Source organism: Anser cygnoides, chromosome 4 (genome assembly GCF_040182565.1).
Source record: "Anser cygnoides isolate HZ-2024a breed goose chromosome 4, Taihu_goose_T2T_genome, whole genome shotgun sequence".
Taxonomy (NCBI): domain Eukaryota; kingdom Metazoa; phylum Chordata; class Aves; order Anseriformes; family Anatidae; genus Anser; species Anser cygnoides.
The window spans coordinates 29,691,054-29,713,842 of NC_089876.1; the positions used below are offsets into that span (position 1 = coordinate 29,691,054).

General features: G+C 39.7%; 1 protein-coding gene across 7 annotated transcripts in view; it reads right to left on the bottom strand.

The window, feature by feature from the left end:
* The window catches only part of DLC1 (DLC1 Rho GTPase activating protein), a 285,258-nt gene that overhangs the window by 84,250 nt on the left and 178,219 nt on the right, over positions 1 to 22,789 (bottom strand). The window contains exon 1 of one of the 7 annotated variants that reach the window (XM_013200633.3): positions 15,605 to 22,121. The exons of the other annotated variants lie outside the window; for them this stretch is intronic. Within the exon in view, the coding sequence (XP_013056087.1) occupies positions 15,605 to 15,719 (115 nt within the window). The 5' untranslated portion in view covers positions 15,720 to 22,121. Of the gene's footprint in view, positions 1 to 15,604; positions 22,122 to 22,789 lie in introns of those variants that run through there. 7 annotated transcript variants of the gene reach the window in all.

Here is a 22,789-nt window from a genome sequence, read left to right on the forward strand (position 1 = left end):
TCAAAGTTGGGATTGTTTTTTTCTGTGCACATGTGTAGAGTACTGGAACGGCAGCAGATACACACATGGAGCTTCAAACACGAAAGGACTTTCTATTTTGATTCTGAAAAAGAAGTAAGGAAAACTTGCTCATGTATTTTGGGCCTTTTCTAGTGTTATTAAAACTAGTGATGCTCTCTTTGATGAAGAATCCAGTTCTGCCAGTTTGGTGTATAGCATGCTCCAGACTCAGTGTGGGACAAAATGAAAAATATTTTGGAGCAGGACATTTCTGCAATATCCAGTATGATATATTAGGATGCTTGGTATTCTCATCCTCAGTTAACTTGCAAATTATAATATTATCTCCTTATTGTTGTAGAAAATTAAAATATGATTGAAATTGTTGTCTCCGTTATGGAAAGGCTATTTTAAGCATATTTCCTGCATACACTAATTTACCAATTCCAGGCAATAATTGTCCTATATCCATAAAATAGGTACTTGTATATAACATATCAGGCCATTTGATGGAACAAATGCATCCAGAAAAACAAATTTAACAAAGAGAGAGAGAGAAAAAAAGTGGAATTTATTTTTTTTCTGGTTAAAAGTTAGTTCCAGTACACTGCTTTATTTTGGTCAGAAGCACTGTTTTCAGGATGACTTCAACAAATTCCTCTACGACTGTAGTTTTTTTGAGAGGTTGCAAATGCTACATGAGAATTTTTTGGAAAAGTTTTGGGTAAATGAGAGAGTATACCTCCATCAGGCAGATGAGAGCCAGTCTCAGTGTTGGAATTTGATTTCCATTTCTTCTTTTTCTGAGAGTCATCAGTCCTCTGTTCTTCTGGCTTCCTTCACAACCCTGTGCTGAGGCACCTTCCCATTGAAGCACCATGCTTTTGCCATAGCCCAGCAGCAGACAGAGGGCTTTTAATGCACAGTAAGAGACAGCTGATGGCAATTAACAACATGAAATTTGCAAATACATTTTTATGGGATTTCCCATAAGAGCGATCATGAACCTTCTCACTTTCTTCAAGAGTAAATGTTCCAATGTGCACGTCTTCCCCTTTCCTTTAACTTAATGATATGCCAGCAGTCACACAAATAGGAAGAAGAGAATCCATGTGGAGACTATTTCTGTTGCCTAATATACAGGAGAAGCCATACACCAGCTCTGATGGTGATTTACAAATGCGGAAAGAATTGAAACGGAAGATAAAAAGCCCCCACTTGCTGGGTGTAAAATGCAGACTGTTTTTCAAGAACTGGTGTATTTTTTTTTCTGGTCCCATAAAGTGACTCTTGATTTTTTTTTCTAGTTTCCTCCTATTTTTCCTGAATAATATCTTGTTATATGTTTCATGTTTTCTACTAAGCATTTAAGATAAAATGGGCAGGTGTGTATTCAAGCCTAATCTGCTTTGAAAGCACATGAAAAATATCAATGGAAACTCTTGTGTACTCCCACAGGTAGTTAGCCAGACATACGCCCCCCTTCATTCCTACCCAAGCCCTTTTAATTCAATGAACTGTGACCAGTAAAACAAATAACAACAAAATAACAGAGACGTTTAAGATGTACAGAACAGTAGTCTTAGTCATATCTTAAATTTGATGCTTTTTTCAGAACATTAATTTTAATAGAAGTAATCAAATTTTTAAGCACTAAGAAAAAGACATCAAAATATGCTTGTGGTTATCTGTTTTTTTTTTTCTATGCCAACTGTGCCACTGAAATTGATGTTTAACTGTACTGTACTGCACTTTTTTTTTAAAATGCAGACCCATAGACATATAATGCATATATACAATTGTTTCTAACATTTTTACTTAGCTAAATTTGCTAAATTTACTTAGTAAATTTGCTAAATTTACTTAGCTTAATTTGCTTAAATACAAGATAGATTTTCTTTCTGGTCTAGTTATGATTTCTTGTTTACAACACATTATACAGTATAAAGAATTTCTCCTATTCGGGAAAAAAAAATGCTGGCTTTGCTCATCGCTATGAACCCTCTCTCCTCAAATAAATCTTCATCTATAGCACTGTCACTGTATGCAGAGCTGCGTTAGTTAGAGGGTGCTCAGCACCTGTTCCAGGCTCTGCATGAACATATGGCTGTTGTCAGTCCTTGTCTCGAACAATTTTGTAGCTAATATTGTGAATTGGCCCCTGGCAGAAAACTGAAATGATGGGAATGAAATGATGTGATGCACTGAGGACAAAGGGAGCACTGGAGTGAATGATCTTAAATACAAGGGGCAGAGAAGAGTTAAATCCCTGTGGAGATTTCCCCAGGTGGTGGATACTGAAACCTCATGTTTGAAATTACATCTTGCTGTGGCAGCTCCAAAGAAATGGAACCAGATGTGATCATCATTACCCATCAGGCCACCATGGTAAGCTAATTTTGCCAAATAGCCCAAATATACACAAAGCTGTAATGACCTTTAATTCCTAACAGCTTCAGTAGATCTTATGAAAAGCAGTGGTGGGCTCAGGGATCAGAAACTACTGGTTTCAACTTTCAAATGGGCTGTCTGAGGATGCTAACCCCTGTGACATTACAATATAAGATGTCTTATAAGCAAAAGAAGTATTATAAATACCATGAATTGAAATATAGAAGAAGAATATGGACTTGTGAAAGCAGAAGTAAAACAAGTTTCTTGGTAATCATATTTGCTTTTTGCAGTCTGAGGAAAAATGATGAAAGGATATTGTTGCTATTTCTGCTCTTAAATACATAGATCTGATGGGAAGATAGTGAGAACAATACAGGAATTCAGATGATAGGATAGTGGAAATGGAATTAGATTTTATAGTCACCCATAAAGTCTACAATGACAGTTCAGTGCAAGGGTACAACTTACAAGCTTTTTTTATGTAGGCTTGCTGAACTATTTCTTCTTCTCATGGTAGTTGCAAAGATTGAGAAATGCAGACTATCTTTTTATTGATCTTTGAAATCTCATCAAAATGCCTATCTTCAACTTGTTCATGTTCTTCTGCTGGACTACATTCTTTCCTTAGCGAAGTTATTATTGCTTTCACATCAGCAAAATTCCTTGCTCCTAGTAAGACAAGCTATTTAACTTCAATGCAATGAAAAAGTATTTCCATTTGAGATCATCTAACTTTATTGCTTCCAATCCAATAGGCTATTACAAGATAATTCAAAAACTTCCCAAGCTAAGTTCAAGTCAACAATTTCAATCAACAAATCCAGATGGTTCATTTCTAATCTAATCTCTCTCTCTTTTTCAGTTTCACTGACTGTCCATCCTTTCAGCTGTTCTGTGTATCTGGCCAGTCAAAGAAAAATAAATATCCAGATAATATACCATTGATGCACACTGATCAACACTCAGTAAGGTACAACATGATGCACACTTCAGTAAGGTTAAAATACCATGAAACAAAACCATGCATATACTTCATGACACTTCTACATTTCTTACAGGTACCAAAGAAAGTTTCTTTCATAATGAGACAAAGAGAAGATGTTTAATGTTTTACTATGCCAAGTTGCAGGCCAAACCTTTAAAGCCTACAAATGACAACATATGCCCATAAGAAATGGAACAGATTTTACCAAGTACTTTCAAAGAATTCAAATTGAAAAGTGGCTTCAAGTTCTCTTAAAACTGCCATGGCTGGGAAATAATCCAAGGAGTCTGTGTTTCCATAATACTTGTGAAGATGCCAGCGATAAATATTTGTGCAGTCATTTTCCCTCCTGCTGGAAGTATCTGAGTGCTAGCTTGAGGGTCTCAACTGACCACAGAAAATTTTATCTTCCAAAGAACAGAAGACTCAAAGAAATCAAATTATAGAAGCTATTACTAGTATATGAAGATTTAGAAGATAGATATCTGAGCTCTTTAAATCAAATACATAGGCTTCTCAAATACTGTGCAAGTTATTGTGTGAGATTTTAGGGCATTTATAACGCAGAAGGTTAGAGTTGTTGATCATGATAGTCTTTTTAGCCTTAGAAAATGAACTATGGCTGTTCCATACAATCTGAGAGGCAAAAAGATGAACTCGCAATCTACCAACAAGGAGCTCTCAGTGGATTCTAGAATATCTCTAAATTACATCTAAAGGTAAGGAAGAATCAGCAGGAGAGAACCTTAAATATTCCAACCACAGGGTTATTTTTGCTTAAGAATGCTTCTTATCTCATTCACTTCACCCTTTTATAGAAAAGCAAAAGCTGATCAACAGAGCAAGAGTCATACATGTATTTGTGTATGTGTGTATTATATACGCTAATATATACTAGAACAAGAACAAATCAGACAGAAAAATCATCTTCCTTTTCTTACTTGATAAAATCATAAGAAAAATCTCTGATGCTAGCTACAAGACTAAATGTCAGGATTCTACCAATAGCGTACATCTCATTAGGTTCCTAGGTTTCTAAAATATGTGGTGTGCAGCAGAATGTAGTCAGCGCTTTCATAATAAAGAGCTAGAATTGTCAATATGTCCATTCAGCATATTCTTACAGCAGACAAACAAACAAATTCATCAACATAAATGCCTGGTTGCAGTCTGGTTTCATCTGGTTCTGCAGAGCAAGAGATTTTTAGGAACAAGATTAGAGCTCTTCTTTGAATCTGTTGCATGAATCTCTGCCGCTGCATCAATGGTTAAAAGCAGGAGGAGATAAAATCAGTGCTATGCTTGACTTCTGCAAATATTCTCAAAATGTCTGTCCAAGGCTTCTTGACTCACTTTTGAAACCAAGCGTTTGAGTTTGTCCCCTACTCCTTTCAGCGAGATCACTTTTTTGTTTTTGTTTTTTTTTTTCAAATTACTGATTACTCCTTAAAAATCTAGTTGAGAACAAAACAAACTTCTCCATGCCACACTGCTCAGGAAAGATGGTGTTTTCATTCGCACCGAAAAATGTCATGCTATGTAGCCACTTTAGTACATGGTTGTGTATGCCAGGGCTCTCTGGAGTTCAGCTCTGTGTGGGGTTCAACAAAACCCAGAAATATTTACAGAACTACTGATCAGCAGAAACATCATGGCAAATGAAGCTTTAATTTACTTGAAGCTTTAATTTACCATTTTTTAATGAAAGGTTTCAGGATGAAAAGTAGGAGGTATGGCTAGAGTTGGTATATCAAGGCAAGCACAATGTACCAGAAAGCTGTGTACCTGTCTGAGGGCAAAATAAAGATCATAGAATCGTAAATATTCCAAGTGGGAAGGGACGCACAAGGACCACTGAATCCAGCTCCTGGCTCCACACAGGACCACCCAAAAAACAGACCATGTGTCTTGAGAGTGTCGTCCAAACATTGCTTGAACTCCGGCAGGCTTGATGCTGTGACCACTGCCCTGGGGAGCCTGTCCCAGTGCCCAACCACCCTCTGGGTGCAGAACCTTTCCCTAACCCCCAGCTTGACCCTGCTCTGTCCCAGCTCCATGCCATTCCCTCGGGTCCTGTCACTGTCCCCAGAGAACAGAGCTCAGCACCTACCCCTCCGCTCCCCTCGTGAGGGAGCTGCAGGCCGCCATGAGGCCTCCCCTCGGCCTGCTCTGCTCTGGGCTGAACAAGCCAAGGGACCTCAGCCGCTCCTCATGCATCTTGCCCTCTAGGCCCTTCACCATCTTCATAGCCCTCCTTTGGACACTCGTTAACAGTTTTATGTCCAGATATGGAGAAAAGACAAAAACTAAGGCCAGGCTTCATTTGTACGAGCCTTCTGGGAACACTTCACACTCCTGTCTCAGTCCCTCAGCTCTGAACACTGGCAGCAAAGATGTGCAAATGGCATATGTGTGGATAATAAGATATGTCATGTAAAAAACATCACTGTAACAGAACTGCTTAACCTAGCCTTTCAAACTGCAACTCTCTTTAATAGCTAGCAGCTGCCCTGAAGAATATCAGACTAATGAACCAAGTAAATGCCAACAGCCAATCTCATACATTTAATGTTATATGAAGTATACACCACAAAACACACATTTCCATTTTCCTCATTCTTATAGACCAGAGTCAGTTCAATGCCTGGAGATTTTCTGCCATGACTGGCAGCAACAGGCAAAGGCACGTGCCAAATCCTTCTTGTCTGTGGCTAACCAGGGCTGGCCAGTTTTACTTCAGCTCAGGTGGCAGACACTTTGCTACTGTAGGTTATCTGCTAAAATGCAGCCTCAGAGCATCAAGTAGCAAGAGTAACATGGCATAAACTCTGAAAGGATGCTGAGACGTTTTACCATGAGCTTTTCAGAATATTGATAGAGGCTGGAAGCCTTTTGGAGCATTAACAGAGAGAAAGAGACAGTTAACCAACGCCAGACTCTGTATTCAGTTTAGGTTATCTCCTCTGCTAAATGCAGCTGTAATGGTACACAATACAGACCTGAAAAATAAAAAGTGAAAGCACAAGAGAAAAGCAGAATGCAGATTTTCCTTTGTCCCTATGCCTTTTCAGCAGTAGTCTTTCCATTGGGTAAGTTCCCGCAAAGGAATGTGTTAAACTCTCATCCCTGCTTGCCAGAAACTGCAAAATATAAAATGCTCTAATTTATTCTATAGTGCAATTGAAAAGCTCCAGTCATGGATGGGCTCTATTCTATTATCACACAGGAGAACATGAGAAAATAAAGATGCAACTGAATTCAAATCACATGAGAGATGGGGAGTGAAGAAAAATATAATACCACAAAAATAATACCTTGCAGCCTCTATGCACATCTGGTCATGACTTTGTAATATATTACATTGAAAATACTTTCTCAGATCTTACTACCCACTTGTGCCACACTAGTATTTTTTCTGCTGACCGGCTAGCTGCTTTCCATTACTTTGTTCATTCTTCTTTGGATGTTTGATTTACCCTTTGGAAACAGAATCTGCCTAAATATTCCTCTCCCGTTATTTTTATTATATGCTTTTGTATAAGATTGACACAGATAGGTGCACATTGAGCACACTCAAACAGAGCCATACTTCAAAAATAAACTATACTGCCAGTTCACCTTCTCACTGTCTGGAAATATTGATACCAACGAACAACCTCTGGGAGATGTTTTCTGCATTAGAAGAACTTGGCTCATTTTGTCTCTCCTCTATTCCTCCACACAGCTCCAGCCCCTTGTGCCCCTGCAAACTGGTAAACTGGGCACTGCAGGAAGAACTCAGGGGACTCGAAAATTCTCTGCCTTTGCTACTCTGAGTGACCACTGCATGTTTTGGTTACATAATAAATGCATTTGTATGGCTTCTGAATTTATCTCCTCCCACTGAGCACTGACATTGTTTTACAGATTATAATCCCATCTAAACAGGAGTTTCTTGATCTCATTTTCTTACACAGTGCTAAGCACGTTGCTATATTTCGTGAATAATAATATAAATCATCATCAGTGTTGCTTTTTTCTCTTCCATCTCCTTCACCAGAATTTACTGTGTAGCTACATAAAATGCAAAATGCATGTTCAGTCTCAGTTTTTAAAAATCCGATTCTGCCTCTTAATGAGATGTGGTCTGCCAGGGAAGCTGTTCTGCCAGCACGAAGTCTGTTTTCAGTGGGAAAAAGCTGATGGGACTAACCTTTGGAAATTGCTGAAATTCTTATAAGTGGAATTCTATCATATAAAATTAGCAAACGAATAAAACATTTATTGCTACAGAGATACTATACAGATGGTTGGACTTGTATTTTTTTCATACTCCATTTATTGCCAACATTTCCTTAAAAGAAATATTCAGAAAGTTCCTAATGTGTAACCTGCAATACAACTGGTCTCCCCCCTGTGTCTGCTGCAATAGTGGCATTCCTTCAGAGTAATAAATATTATCTGTATGGCAATTAGGTTTAGGCATGATTGTAAATGCAAAGTTCAGGAGGTTGCCATTAATATTATCTTACGTCCTTATTTCCTGCTGTCTTCATAGCTTAACATGTTTACTGTTAAATTGGAACATAATTAGCAAATCATATAGCTCATTTTTACTGAAAATAGCAACTCGGCAAAATGTTTCCTATCATCTGGGGCTGACCTTCCCACAGGCTGCATATCCTGGAACAGCACATGGTAATAAGAGAAATCAGTTACCTTGGGTCTCTGCCAAGCACTAATTTCAATTCTCTGGCTGCCCCTCCTTTCCAGATCTTCTCCCTGCTCTCCCCCCAGTAATGCTCACATATGAGAGTTGGAGTCAAGAAGTTGCAGTTGGTAAACAAAACAAAGACAAAACTGCTAAGAAGTTAATGAAAACATCTGTAAGTCATGGCATCTGGATCTCATCATCCCCCTCTGACGTCAGGAAGATGTCCAGATGTTAGCAGAAATGTAGCAGTTGAAATATTTTTTGAGCAAGGCTCTTCCAAGCAATCAGATGCAGAGCAGTTCAGCACTTTCAGCAGTTTTTAGGGAATGTTTCAAATATATAATGGTCTTTCAGATGTGTGAAACGTCTGCTCGGTGCCGAAAGAAGATGGAGTCCAGGGAGCTGTGTCTGGGACTCAGAAGCCCTCACTTTTGGGAGGCGCACGTGTGTGTTCAAAGAGCAGGAGACCATGCGGCCTCTTGGTTGTCTGTCACAAGGAGACACTTCTAGCAGAGACATAATGCTCATCCTGCACTATCCAGCATTTAACGCTAGAGCTTAACAATATCCACAATGATGAATTACGAAACTGGTTCCAGAGAGAGCAGGCTATAATTTTCATCTTTCTCACTCATTTTTAATCCCTGTCTGACAACCTATACCTCATACAAGCCTTCCATGGTGAAAAGTATAAATGATGAGGTTAGTTTCCTAACAGGTGGCTGCCAGGTGTATTGCATTTTTTCTTTCCCCTCATGTTCAAGTGTCCTGGCAGACCAATGACATTTTCCACATTTGGGTGCCCCTTCTCTGATTATGGAGTGACATTGCCGCTCAGTTTCTCCCAGACATGTTTTGCGGGCTGCCCTGGGCATGCTCCCTCCCTCCTTGGTCTGTGCTTATAAAGAATCCGCTTGGAGCCCCCAAGAAACCATCAAAGTAATTTTTAAAAATTCCTAATTGCTGAAGTGTCCTGGGACTGAATTCCTCCTATACACATCCCTAACATCTCAGGCGCAGGACAGGACATGGGATTGCTGGCTGTTTGCTGCAGCCCTAGAATTGGCTAAGATGACTGTGGAAAACCAGAGTGCTGAAAAAGGGTGTATTTCCATAATCCCCTCCAGCTGTTGCAACTTGAATGCATAAGGGTTTTGTAGCAACCCACTTTTATAATATGCTTAGCATACTGTGTACTTCTCATTGTAAACTTGGACAAAACATTTCCATTGTTGTACTTGGATTCCAGAAATGACAGTGGAACCCCATGAAATAAATATTTTAAGTTTCACTAATGGAGGAAAATGCAAAATTCATAAATAAAATTTCCTGATTGTTCAGTCCACCAACACTGTAACTGAGGGCTGCCACAAGGAAATACCCATTACAAATACCCAAGGCAAGAGACTATGCGCACTTTCTTTTCTCTCTCAGTTCTTCAACCGCCGTTGGTATCAAACTTGAAATTAGAAGCATGAGTGTGTTGGAAACAAGACATACCAAGAGCTGAAAACAAACAACACCAGAATCATGCTACAAGCAGCTACGAACTTTCTAATACTTCTCTACATATTTATATGGAGAGTAACGAATTAAAAAATAGAGCATGGAATAACAACTTGACAATGCATTTAATTCTGAATGCCATTTTGAATGAGGATTTCCACTGAAAAACTTTGCTTTAAATAAATGCCAGTCATCCCACAATAAAACACTAGTGCTAAAAGAGGCAGATAATACTATATTTTCATATATCTTATTGAAATTTAGTGTAGCAACAGACAAATGTATGCTATATCTGAAATGTATTATTTCATATTATATTTTTTATTTGAATTTTAAAGATGTAAAGAATCATGAATCGCATCAATGAAATAGGTGTTTTCTCCAAGAATTGCCTTTGCTAAAAGCTTGTTTAGTAATTCCATGGATAACAACAAAGCATTTGAGGGCTGTCAAAGGCAGGAAACTTTAACATGATAAAAAGTATTTAACCATTCAACCAAAATAAATTATTACTGTGTTTTGCACTGAATATGCTACCTCTGCTTTATTATACAAATGGCTTCTTCTGTTATCAGGCAACTCCTGCATACTGTTTTCCTGTTTGCTTTCTGTAAATTACAGTCTATTTACAAGTACATATCAAATCAATATTTAATCACTGTTTACCTCATGGTGAGTGGCTGTTTTTAATATTTACATAATAGCCCCAATGAAATATCAAACCTATAGGAAGTTGTCTCCAGATCAGGAGTCAGTCTTTTCCAAAAAATGTTCATATAGCCAAAGTGACATGTCTAAGGCTATATATCAGGTGGTCTCAGGTTCTACAAGATACCATTTTCTAAATTTTTATTTCACCTAAACACACTGTAAAGCAATCTTAGAACAAAACAAACACTTAAGGTAGTAATATGTCTTCTGCACAAGTATAAATTTTATGGATACATGAAATGTAATGCAGAAAAACTTTACGTTAACCTGGAACTTTAATAGTTTCCCAAGAATGACAATTCCCTTATTGACTTCCTTTACTTCCTATATATGCCTGTACATCTATATCTATGCCTATTTGTATATATACGTATATATATATATACACACACCTGGGAGTATAAGGAATAGCTTTAAGAATGAGGAAGTTCTATACTCACAGATTTTGCAATCTACAAAAAGGCGTGTTTTAAGACATCGTAGTTAAGGGAAAAGTATAAATGAAAGCAGCAAGTAATGGAAGTACAGGAATGCTTCAAATGGAGAACAAATTAACCATCAGAAAGAGTCGATAGTCTGTCTCAGATGATATGGCCAGTAGGAAGAAAAACTATGCAATGATAACCAGTTATCAAAAATTAAAAATAAAAGGTCTACTCAAAGGAACCTGCAAGCAAAAGCTTCATAAGTAGATTCAAATTAAGCCAGCCTTCATTAAATGCATAAAACCTAGACGAAAGTTAACTGATAGTCTTCTGAAAGGAATCTAAATGGAAAGGAATCTAAACTGATAGTCTTCTGAAAGGAATCTAAATCAAAAATTAAAAATAAAAGGTCTACTCAAAGGAACCTGCAAGCAAAAGCTTCATAAGTAGATTCAAATTAAGCCAGCCTTCATTAAATGCATAAAACCTAGACAAAAGTTAACTGATAGTCTTCTGAAAGGAATCTAAATGGAGAATAATTTAATGTAATTACTTTTTCTGCAGTCCCAGATATCTTTCTGTGGCTATAACTTTAGGAAGAACTTGTGAGGTCATATAAAATCTTTCCAGATGATTCAAATTCTGTTAAAGTAGGCATAATGAGAAGTGATCTGTAACAGATCTTTGCAAATGAGTAATTTTTCATTTATTCTGCATTTAACACAAAACAAAACAATGAAAAACAAGAATGGGAAGAGCCCATTTCATCTTTAGTTTAATCTAAAATGAAAATTTTCCAGTGAATGAAAAGATACAAAAGAAAATTAATTCTGGGGTGAATGACATTGAGAGCTTTTAGAGAAGTTTAAGAAAAGAATGACATAAATATAATAAAAGATAAGTAGCTAAGTAAATGCTAATATTATTTTGAATAGAAAAGTTGAAGGTTTACTTTTTAAAATATCAAATAAATGATTTCTTTTTCAGGACTTTGACTGACTAAGCCAACACAGCAAAACCGACAATAATTCACAAAATCCTAGACTATCTGTACATTATTTTTTATCTGTAATATCAGATGTTTCAGAGCACAATTTAGCTTTCTCATCATCAAAAGAAAAAAAAAAGGTACATGAATAGTCAGTTGTACTCAGTGTCTGACCATGACTGCTAAAAAATGCTGGTGAAAATGGAAAAAAACAGGATGATGTCATATGATGGACATATGATAAGTCCAATACAGTGCAGAAAAATGCTCCGTTGGGTCACCTACAGTCTATTACACAGATAATTCAGCCAACAGTGGCAGCACTAGGAGAAATCTGACTATGACGTTTTGAGGATATGCGTGGTTCAGAGCTGAGAGTACTGCAAACCAGCACTGGGGAAGCTCACCCTCTGCTGCTGCCCTTCTTGCACATACAGTCCTGGTCCTTACTGGGAGGTCTGTCTGCTAAATGAACCGGAGTGTGCTTCCCTTCCCTGCTGAGGATGTGGTCTGACATCAGTATGGGGAACAAACTGCATTTGGAATTCCCAAGGACTTGTTTCTATTTCTCATGAATGTAGTAACATGAAAAGTTATGATTTTTGTATCACCCACTTAGAGAACCTGGCAACTTGAGTCTCATTCTGTCCTCTGATTCTTTGCTGCTCATTCCATTGCCCCAAATTATATCCCATCTCTACTGGGCATATTTGATTTCCCTGCAATTGAAAATGCTTCCATTGTGTTTAGTGATTTATTTAGTGATTCATTTTCCACATTTTAAGATCACCAGACATGACTATAAACATGTGTCTAGATTTTCTTTGTGCAAACTGCGAAGAAAAGACACCAAGTGGAAAACCATGAGCTGCCATCAAAGTCTGACCATGACATGACCACACTGAACTGCAACTCATCTGCTGCTCAGGAAAGGTATTTTGCCACTCTACTCCAGTGCCTTATCATAATTATACAAGCATGCTTGGCCCAGGCTTGCTGAAGCAGAGGCCATTTGGCCACATGAGGAGAGGCACAGACAGGATCTCAGCCCTGGTATTAGGGTTCAAATGTGATGTAAGGGTGCTGCTCTGCATTACTCCATCATGGCCGTGGTGGGACAGCATGCAGTGGTGACTTGAAAAGACAGTCCCTGTTCATTTGCATCCCTTTACCACACCAGCTTGAAACCAAGAGGTTTTTCGCTGAAATCTTTTGGTTCTGTGCAATGTTAATAGCCTCTTGCATACTTTTTGTGCAAGAATAATGCTCTTTCCTTTTTATTGTTCAGATTACATTATCTAATGGAAAAGATGTATCAGAAAATATTCCATTATATTTTCCCAGGGTATTTATAGGGCTAGATAGTACTGCCTGTTTGATGATTATATCAGATTATATTGCATGATTTGCTATTCCTGTGCACAGGCTAGCAGCTTTTTTTAAAGGCCACACATTTTTCGGATTACTTTTTCTTGAATATTCCATTAAGAATGCATATTTCACATTTTCTTCTTTCTTTTGCTCATATCAAGTTCTTTTTTGAAGGTGTGTCCTGATAACACAAATTGCTGATCTAAGTGGATTTCTTATTTCAGTGTCATGACCCTTCTTTGCCATTTTTTCGTAGTCAGCAGTTTAAACTGCTGATATCCCAGAGAGCAAACAGAACAGCAACATGGTTTGTTGCTGTTTTCTTTCTCTTCCTCAGTCTCTGTTATTTATGAAGTACTTTCAGGAATACACCCTGCTACCTCCACTCCAGTTGCCTACTGTACTGCTTATTGGGTGTTCAGCCTGATGATTTTCTGCCCAAATATACTAGTGGCCTGACAACCCTACATCACCAGCAGAGCCTGGAAAATGAAACTGTCACTACTCTAAGGGTCCTCTAACATCTAAGCCTTGTTTTGATAAAAACTGTGATGGCTCATAACCATCTGCCAAGTAGAATAAAAACATGCCGCCCCTTATCAGCGCAGTTAAAGAGGCTGAAGGGTTCATGTTCACTCCTCATTTCTAGGAATGTGACAGAGTCTCAAGAAATATAATTAGCAGTTGTCTATCCCCCAAACATTCAAGGTTAAATATATACATTTATCAAGGTCTTTTCATATCCTGATAAAACCTACATATTTCCATATGTAGGTCACGTACAAAAGGTATAAGGTACACATCAGTTTATGCTTTCCTATGTGAACTGACAAGAGGGAAACAATTTTACAGAAGACAGTGGTTGTAGTAGCTGACTTCTGTGGACACAGGCCAGAGGTATTTGGAATCTGTTGATGTAAATGCCATCCTGAACGCAACTATAAATTAAAAAAGCTCACTTCAAAGCAGTCATATAAACATCTCAAGCAGGTGGAATGGAAGCACATGCCAGGGTAAACAAGTGTCCAGCTGACCAGGCAACATGCAGATTAAACAACAGCTCACTTGGCCCCACCAGCTTCCCTTTTATAGATTTGTGCAACATCCATGCCTTTTTATTCAGACTTTCTTTCCACTCGGTGCACCTTCCACTGGAGTTTCAGGAATGTCCCAAGCAGCAGGACCTAATTTTCTACCTCTAACCTGCCTCTGAGCCAAGAATCAGACAACCTGCCCAGTTTAGTTTGTCATGGAAGAGGTTAATGCCCAGCACTTTCACAACACTGGCATGTTGGTGACTAACTTCTGAGCACTGGAGTAAATCAGTGGTGTTCCCATCTCCTCTGACACCCGTCCACGAGGCATTACTGGAAGAGCAGTGAAGCTGAGGTCTTCTCTCCAGGAAACTCACTGTCCCTTACCATCTGTGGGACCAGGCACAGAAAGCATCCAGCCACTAACACACTGCACAGAACAAGGTTTTTACAAGTTGCACTAACTCAAAGCATGTTTCTGGCCCTGTTTCTCCTAACAGGCCATGGTCACTCCTTGCCTAATTACCTGATGTAATCAGCTTTGAGATCAGCACGCCATCGCAAGCATCTGTGACGTACTTAGCTGCCCTTATTCCTCCAAAACATAAAGTGCGGGAGAATGATGTAAAAGTTCAGTTTACATTAGTGAGCCCTAATGTCTGCCTCTTGGTCATCTCATCCTCGATCTTATCGTGGCTCACATTTCTCCTCCCTCCTTCCCTCCTGTGGGACAAACCGCCCCCACTGTAAGTATACAAACAAGCCTCCGGCATGTCACACCCACCGTGCAGTTCTGCTGCCTTTTTCTCAAGCCTCTAAATGCCATGATAATAAAAGTAACAGCCCCAGCAGGGTGAATGAGAAGCATTCAAGCTAGCAGACAGACAACAAAAGAGGAGGAAAATCAAATTAGTTAAATTATCTTTCTCCTCCAGCCCTCAGTTATGGTTTGCCTCAGGTTTTTGAGTCCTAGCAAGTCAAAATAAAAACACAATTTGTGACCATATAGTTGGTGCTTAATTTACGTCTCAGAAGCCCAGCTCTGGCATACCTGACACTCACTTGGAGCTTGCGGCGCTGAAGCCCTTGCCAGAGGAAATACCAGCGATGGCTCAGCGCGCAGCCCAGATATCCTGACTGACACACGCTTTGGCTACAAAACGCCCGAAAGCAGCGCACCGAAGCACATCACAGCACCGGCTCTGACCTAGCAGCAAAATAAAACACTTCAGCACGCTTCAGGGCTGAGGAGTTTGCACCACAAGAGCAGACCAAAATTGTCTGCTCCTTTTCTTTTAGCTGATGTTTATCACATCTCATTAGAGCAGCCCGCACATCCCGCCGTAGGCGTAGCACCCAAGTAACGTGACACAGAAACAAAACGCTGGAGAAACGCTCAGAGGCGACTGACACATTATGCAAACGATACTAATTACCATTATTGATTCCGGTCTCTTGTGAGTCTTAAAGCATGCTTATTTAATATGCCCCTCTCACCTGCCAGCCGTCTGTCTCGTGTGTTTTTCCAGATAACATCCAAGGCTCTGGCAGTGGAGTCCCTGATGTGATCACTGAATGATCTTCTCAGAGGGGCTTTCGCTACCTGATTCATAATGCGGATCGATCACACATCCATAGGCAAACGGCTGCAGCTTGGCCCCAGGAAAAAGGGCATCCTTTGCCCGGGGATCTGTCTGAATCTCTCTCCACCAGGCAGGCAGGTTGTTACTTCATATAATTTGTCGTCAGCCCCGTGGAGCTTTTCCTTGAAGAGTCAGGCATTGCAGTTCTCACTGCGGATGCAGGAAAGCTCAGACTGCAGCCAGCCTACTGGAAAGCTGCCAAAATCTTACATCTGGAACAGTTTACAAATGAGCTAACGATACAGTCATTTAGATTTGGGGCTTTATTTGTGGATATCTATAGGATTCTAGCTTCCTGTTTAATCAAATAACTTACTGGGCACATACTCACATGCTCATTTATTAGGATAATATTCCCCTGCTTAACTGATATTTCAGGTAATCTTTCATATTTTGACAAGAAAAAGGTAAGAAATAGAAAAAGATCTACAGTCATTTTAAATATCTGTGGTTTGAGGTTTTTTTTTTTTACCCCATTTTTCCTGCATATCACCCTATCTGTGGCACAGAATTGGGCCTGATTCTGAGTTCCTTGTATGTACTACTCTATGCCAATACAGTAACAAAGTGATAGAAATACAAAATCGGGAGGAAAACAGGAAAGGAGAAGAAAGGAAGGGAGAACTAGACATCCACATCTCTGTTAAAGATAAGATCCCATGTGTAAAAAGTTCATTAGGTAACTCAGATGCATAGTCACAGCAAAAGAAGCCATTTGCCCTTGCTTATTTTGACCTTTTTAATTGACTACTGCGTCCTGTGACTTCCCTGAGAGAGGAAGAAAGGAATAAAGGGGTAGCTGAAACTTTTCTTTTCCTTCTTAGTATGTATGAGATGCCTGTCCTAATGTTTGAAGAGGTGAGAGATCCCACCCTAAAAAACTAATCCCATTTGACATCAGGAAAGCAAGGACTACTGAAGAATAAAGTTGTCCTCATGTTAATTCAAGGTGGAGGCTTTTTTTTTTTTTTTTTTTAAAGCAGCAACTACATTTTCAAGTCAGATACCATTACTTTCTTGTGAAGGATTATGTTATCATTAAATTGATTGATTAAGTTTCCACAAGGTTGGCACACAGAGATCAAAGTTCAGAATAGCAAGTTCCAGCCTGTGGATTTCCACTCCCTTTCCATTCACTCTTAAGAACAAAACACTTTTTTTCTTTTAATTCTATACTAGATAATTTATTTTACATTTTCTTGTTTGTTGCAACTTTTCCATTGCCTTCTAAGTTCCCTTCATTTTCCCTAGTCCTAATTTCCTCTAAGACAAATCATGATCTCATTCTGACAATACAAAGAAATTTACAGTATTTGCAATAGTGTAACTGAGGGAAGAATTGGCTCACCATCTACTTAATGCAGATCATAATTTATTCCCATCTAGGCCTTTGTCTTTTATCTTTACAGAGCATCTGCAAACACTAATGTCCTATGTGCATCTTTGAAGAAAACCAACAGCAGCAAGGGATCTCTAAAGTTTGCAATTGCTTTCCCCATTATACCCCTCCTACTTTCAGAGGCCGGATGGAGAAAGAAGCAGCCAACTCTCTAGAGAAATCCAACATGATTACACACTCCTTAAATACTTTTTTATTTTTTTTCTTTCTATTCTGGCAAAACTTCCTTGTAGATCGAGTGACAATGCGTACATCGGCAAATGCAGACATTATGACCACAGTGTAATCTGTCTACCTGGAAACTTAGAAAACACATACCCCCCATTCAGGTGACATCTTCCATTTCTTCTGTTAGTGACTAGCTCAGAAGATCACTGGTTCATTTTTAAATGAGGTTACAGTAAGCTGGAGGAGAAGGAGCACTATCTACATCTGGCACTCAACATGTGTACCTCTGTATTTCAGCTGAACACCACTGCCAGAGGACAACAGAAGGCAATGAGGGAGAAGGCAGTCTCAGCAGGTTTTTTGCTACCAGTGGCTATGTCTACATAACCAGCAATGTGTCCTACAAAGAGCGGATTACATAGCGAAAGAGATATTACCACAGTTCTGACACACCTTGCGTGGGTTACTTTGAACTAGGCCTACCTGGGTGTCGTGGACTGAGCGAATCCTCTCTAGGAGGTCACTGGTGCATTACCAGCATGTGTCTTCTGACCTAACTTCATCTGAAAATCTGAATTCCCATGCTCCAAGACTTCTTAGAGATATGAACCAAAGCATGGTATTGGGGAGATTCTTGTCAAAGACATGCTCCTGGTCCAGGCTAAAATGCCAATAAAAACACATCCACCGGTATTCATTTTAGCAGCTAAACCAACAGAAGAGCAATGGATATTGCTGATCAGGGTTTAATTCTTTGAGTGCTTTTGTGGGTTCTCTTACGCATGTAGGCGTGTCATAGCTCAAAACATTTAAAGCTGTGCAACCAGTTCAATTAAATGGACAGGAAAATGTCAGAATGACCCCACAAAGGACAAAGGAGGAGTAAAGATAAACTGTAACAAATAGGGAGGAAGATGGTTAAGGGAGTCTGCTTGTCTGATGTTACTTGACATGTAAATGGATAATCTAAGCAAGATTGTGTAAAGAATTTAATTCCATGTCAGAAAATTCTTAATGAGCCACATACAGGAAAAGAATTAGGTGTAGACAGGCTAGAAATATGGATAGGAAATAAAAGTGTATTCATTTTAGAAAAGAGTAGACTGAGGGATGTAGCAGGGAAAATAGTTAAAAGAAAGTTTATACAACCAAAGAAGGAAATTTGAGATGCATGACATTCACTATGGCCATAAAACGAGCTACGAGTTTGCTGTGCAATGTGAAAGCATAAAGTGACTTTTAAATCCTGTTGGAAGGAGGCATCAAAGCAGAGCTGTGTCTCAGCCTCTATCGCTACATTATTTAAGGAACACTCCTAGAGGAACAAGGCACTCGGTTCTGGTCTGGAGCTCTCAATATTCAAAAATGCTGAACCACATCCACAAAACCAAATGTGCTGGGAAACCAGAAGTTGGTGGCAGCAGGGTCGCGATGGTGGGAGCTCTTAGATCTGCACTGCAAAACACCCATGCACATAGAGGAAAGCTGACGAGCTGCCACTGCTGCTGTGCCTTTATCTGATGGCTCCTTTCCACTTTACTGAGAGCTCTAGGCTGCGTCTCAGGCAAGCTCCTCCACACCACATTCCCAAACGTGGCTCTGTCTTTGGAGAAAAACTACTGGAACTGCACAAAGCCAGGCCCTGCCTAAATGATAACTGCCCATGTAGAGATATCCTCCTTTTCAACTTACACATATTCTCTCTCTCCTCACAAATGCAGCTGTCTGGGGGAGGCATCTGCCTGAATCACATCATGCCTGCAGTGAACTTCAGGTTGTTTGGGTGGGAAAGCTTACTCCGTTACTCCAGCAAACTCATGCTCACAGTCTGAGCTGAGAGAGGATGCCGCTGGTGCCAAGTACATGCATACAGACCTCAGCTAGTGAATCTCTGGTGTAAGTCAACGTGAATGTTTTAGATTAATTTATGGGGAAAGCTGTTAAACCAAGCAGTTAAACTGGATCACTGGGAATGACATGAAAGAAAAAAGGGTTTTAATGGTGAGATTTACAGAGTAGCAAAGAAAAAGTTTTTAAAGGAAATGGAAAAACATTTGACTGTCGTATTCAAAAACGTACTGGAGAAGATCTGGAAAACAAATATCCTGCTTTAGCTAGGAAATGGCCTATGCACCCTGCTGTATGTTACATCCACAATTCAATTATCTGTACACAGGTAATACAGCCAAATGTATCCAAAAAAAAAGCAAGTTCCAAACCCCCCAGTCAAGATCTAGATAAAATGTATGATGCAGCTCTGTGTCTTTGCTTCACTGTGCCTGGAAACTTATGGAAAACCAGCAGCAGGCACTTTTCTTTTCTTTCCTTTTTTTTTTCTTCTTTTTTTTCTGAATAGCACTCATGGCGATCACAGCCATAGTACAGTTAGTACTCCAGCTATCCACCAGAATTATTTTATTTTTCCTGCTTAATAAGACAAAAAGATGAAATAAGATGAAGAAAATGAAGAAATAATTATAGTCAAAAGGTAAACTGGATGCGCCAACAACATGTGTGCTCGACTAAACATAATGTGAAGGGAATCTGAAGGAAAGGGGTCTGCTGCTGACAGGAGAGGAATGCAGTAGCCAGCGTTTGGAAGAAAGGCTACAGCACACCCTGAGGAAAGAGGCTGTGGCACACACGTGCAGAGCAGCATGCATGCCCGGGAACAGCTTCTGTGGAATTCCAGAGGCAAATATTTATACGGGCCAGCTCCCTACCTGCCTGCCCAGCCCTCCAGCCAGGAACGGCCCCATGACTGCTTCTCCCAGTCTGCCGTCTCTGCTCTCACCCTGCCAGCCTGCCTCTGGGCTGTAGTCACCTGATGTCTTCCACTTTTCAGAATTTTTTTTTGAAATGCCTTTTTAATAAAGGCAACGTTGTGCTTCTCTAATCTTCCTCTGGAGGCTGGATATACTTGTAAAGCGCTGCTCGTCATTCTTAAACACATAGTTTGTAAACCATCTGGGGGCAGAAGGCAGAAGGTAATGCCTTCTAACTTTACCACTCCTCAACAGTTCAAGCTGGAGGATCTCATCTTGCCGAACATATATGTTTTCTGCTCCTTTAGTGGTTCTGTCCTTACTTCAGTCTGCAAAGATAGATAATACTAAACATACTTTTTTTCTCCTCAGGGCAAAGAGCAGACACAAATGCATCAGGTACTGGGATGGTCAGGAATGGTGATCTCATTTTTGAGTTCTGGCAGCATCCAGCTTCTAGGAAGTAAACAGTTATGCAAGCCTTGCTCTCTTCAGGCTTGCTCAAAATGCATCAACTTCCCTTCTGAGTGTTTACGAATGGGCAAATTCTTATGTTTATCTCTGGTTCATCTATGTGATTCTGGCCTCTTGAGTCTGGAAGGCTGTATGCATCCAAAATATGCACAGCCAGTCAGAAACACGTCATTTTTTAAAATGTGCTGCCAGCTTGAGCTTTTCTGTGACTTCAGTGTGGGCTGCAACAATTGATATGGCAAATTCAGACCATCTTCCTTGGGTGGTCTGTGCAGCTTCCCTGATCTAATGCATGAAACCACCTTTCCCCATGTTACAGAACCAGAAAGGTAATGCCATAACTCTCCAAAAGTATCACAAAACAAAAGAATAATTCAGAATAAATTTTAGGTCTAATAAAAAACGTCTGCTGGGCACATAGCATGTGTCATTGTTTCATCTCTCAGCAGATGTCTCTAAATGCTATCTAGGAGACCAGACTGGGAAAGGAGCCCTTTGAATTTGGGCTTTTACATATGTTGCTTTCCAAAAGAAAATCTGGCACTGCAACATATGCAGTATCTGAGAGATCTGATACATATCAGATCTTTAGACAAGCAGCAGCTACCAATCAGAGCAGACTGTAAAGATTTAGAGAAATTCCTATAGAAAGACATGCAAATAAAATGTACTTTGTTGAAACAGAAAAGTTTCTTTCAATAGAAGCTTGACAAATCTCAAAAAAATGCCCTATATGACAAAGCCACATCTTTGTTCAATTTGATTCAGTTTTAGAAAAGATCTCCGTTCTTCAGTCAGATAAGGCAAAAATAGTTAGAAATTTAATTTAGCATATAGGTACCTTTTTACAAGGGTGGAACAGCTTGGCAGCTTATCTATCCCATGGACTGCTTGCTGGTGCTCAGCTTTTCCCACACCTTTTTAGGGAGTAGTCCTGGGAGCAGGCTGCAGGTGGAAGGACTTGACCCAGCAGTGGCAGCAACTCCTGTCATCATCAGTTCCTCCCTCCCATTATAGGCAGGAGCGGGGTGGGTATGCAATGTTGTGATATTTCTAAACAGACATTTTAATGAAAAAAAGCCATGGAAAGTTTTACACTTTTTTTTTTTCTCCGAATTGAGAATAAAAATATCAGAAGGACATTATTTTCTCATTTCTTGCAGTAAGAGTGAAAATTAGCATGTTATGGAAGCCCAGGCCTTGAGATCTGGGAGGAAGAATAGAAGTGTAGGGACCATAGTGACGAACACTATTCTCTCCTCCCACGTTTCAACCTCCTACGTATATGGTACTGAGGGAGAACATTAGGATTCCTTCATGCATCAAGAGTCACTGCATGATACAGATAAAAGAAAGGAAAAATTAAGTTTATTTGTTGAAGGAAGAAAGTGTAGAAGAGGTCACCCCACACACTGGATTTTTCTGCTGATTTGAGCATGATGTTCTCTTCTTTTCAGCCTCTCCATTTCTTTTTATCCTTTCTAAGCTCCCTGCTCCTTTACAAGTTATTTCTTGCTGCTGTTTTTCTCTTCTACCTTTGAAATCCTGCTCCATCGTGCTTTGGACGTTTTCCTCCCCACCCCTGCCCTGACTACCTCCTTCTCCACCATCCGACCTCTACTTCCTATTGCTGGCTGCTCTGCTCCACACTGTTCCCTTCACTCCCCCCTGGACATGACAGGCTGGAGTTGCTCTGTGTCCTGAGCTCCGTTGGAGCTGCACCTGAGATAATAAATGTTTGAGTGGTGGTTGTTGCAAAGGTGCTGAAAATGGGAGTGCACAACTCAGCCCCATATTACTGCATGTCACACAAAAAACTTTGCTCTCAGAAAAGTGTCCTGTGCCACATGTCAACACCCTATAGTTAACCTCTAAACAGTCTTGGAGCTAAATGGATGAAATCTGGAGAAGAGACAATAAACCATGCAACTGATAGAGAAAGTTTCCTGAGCTGCCTGCATGGATAGGAGCATGTTGCTTTCATGGACTTTTCAGTGTCTAAACAATTTGACTTATTTTGGTGAAACACTGAGAAGATCTTGTTGAAATATCTACCTTTGTTGCCTTCTGTTGTCTGATAAATACATGCTGGTGGGTTTACACAAACCCAGTAGAGTAGCATAGGCCTTCTATTATACTTTTACGAATTTCAAATTAAACATGATCCCAAATAAACACTATTTAGCAAACCTCATGGTGAGATTATGGCCCTGCTTTACAAACAGTCCCATAG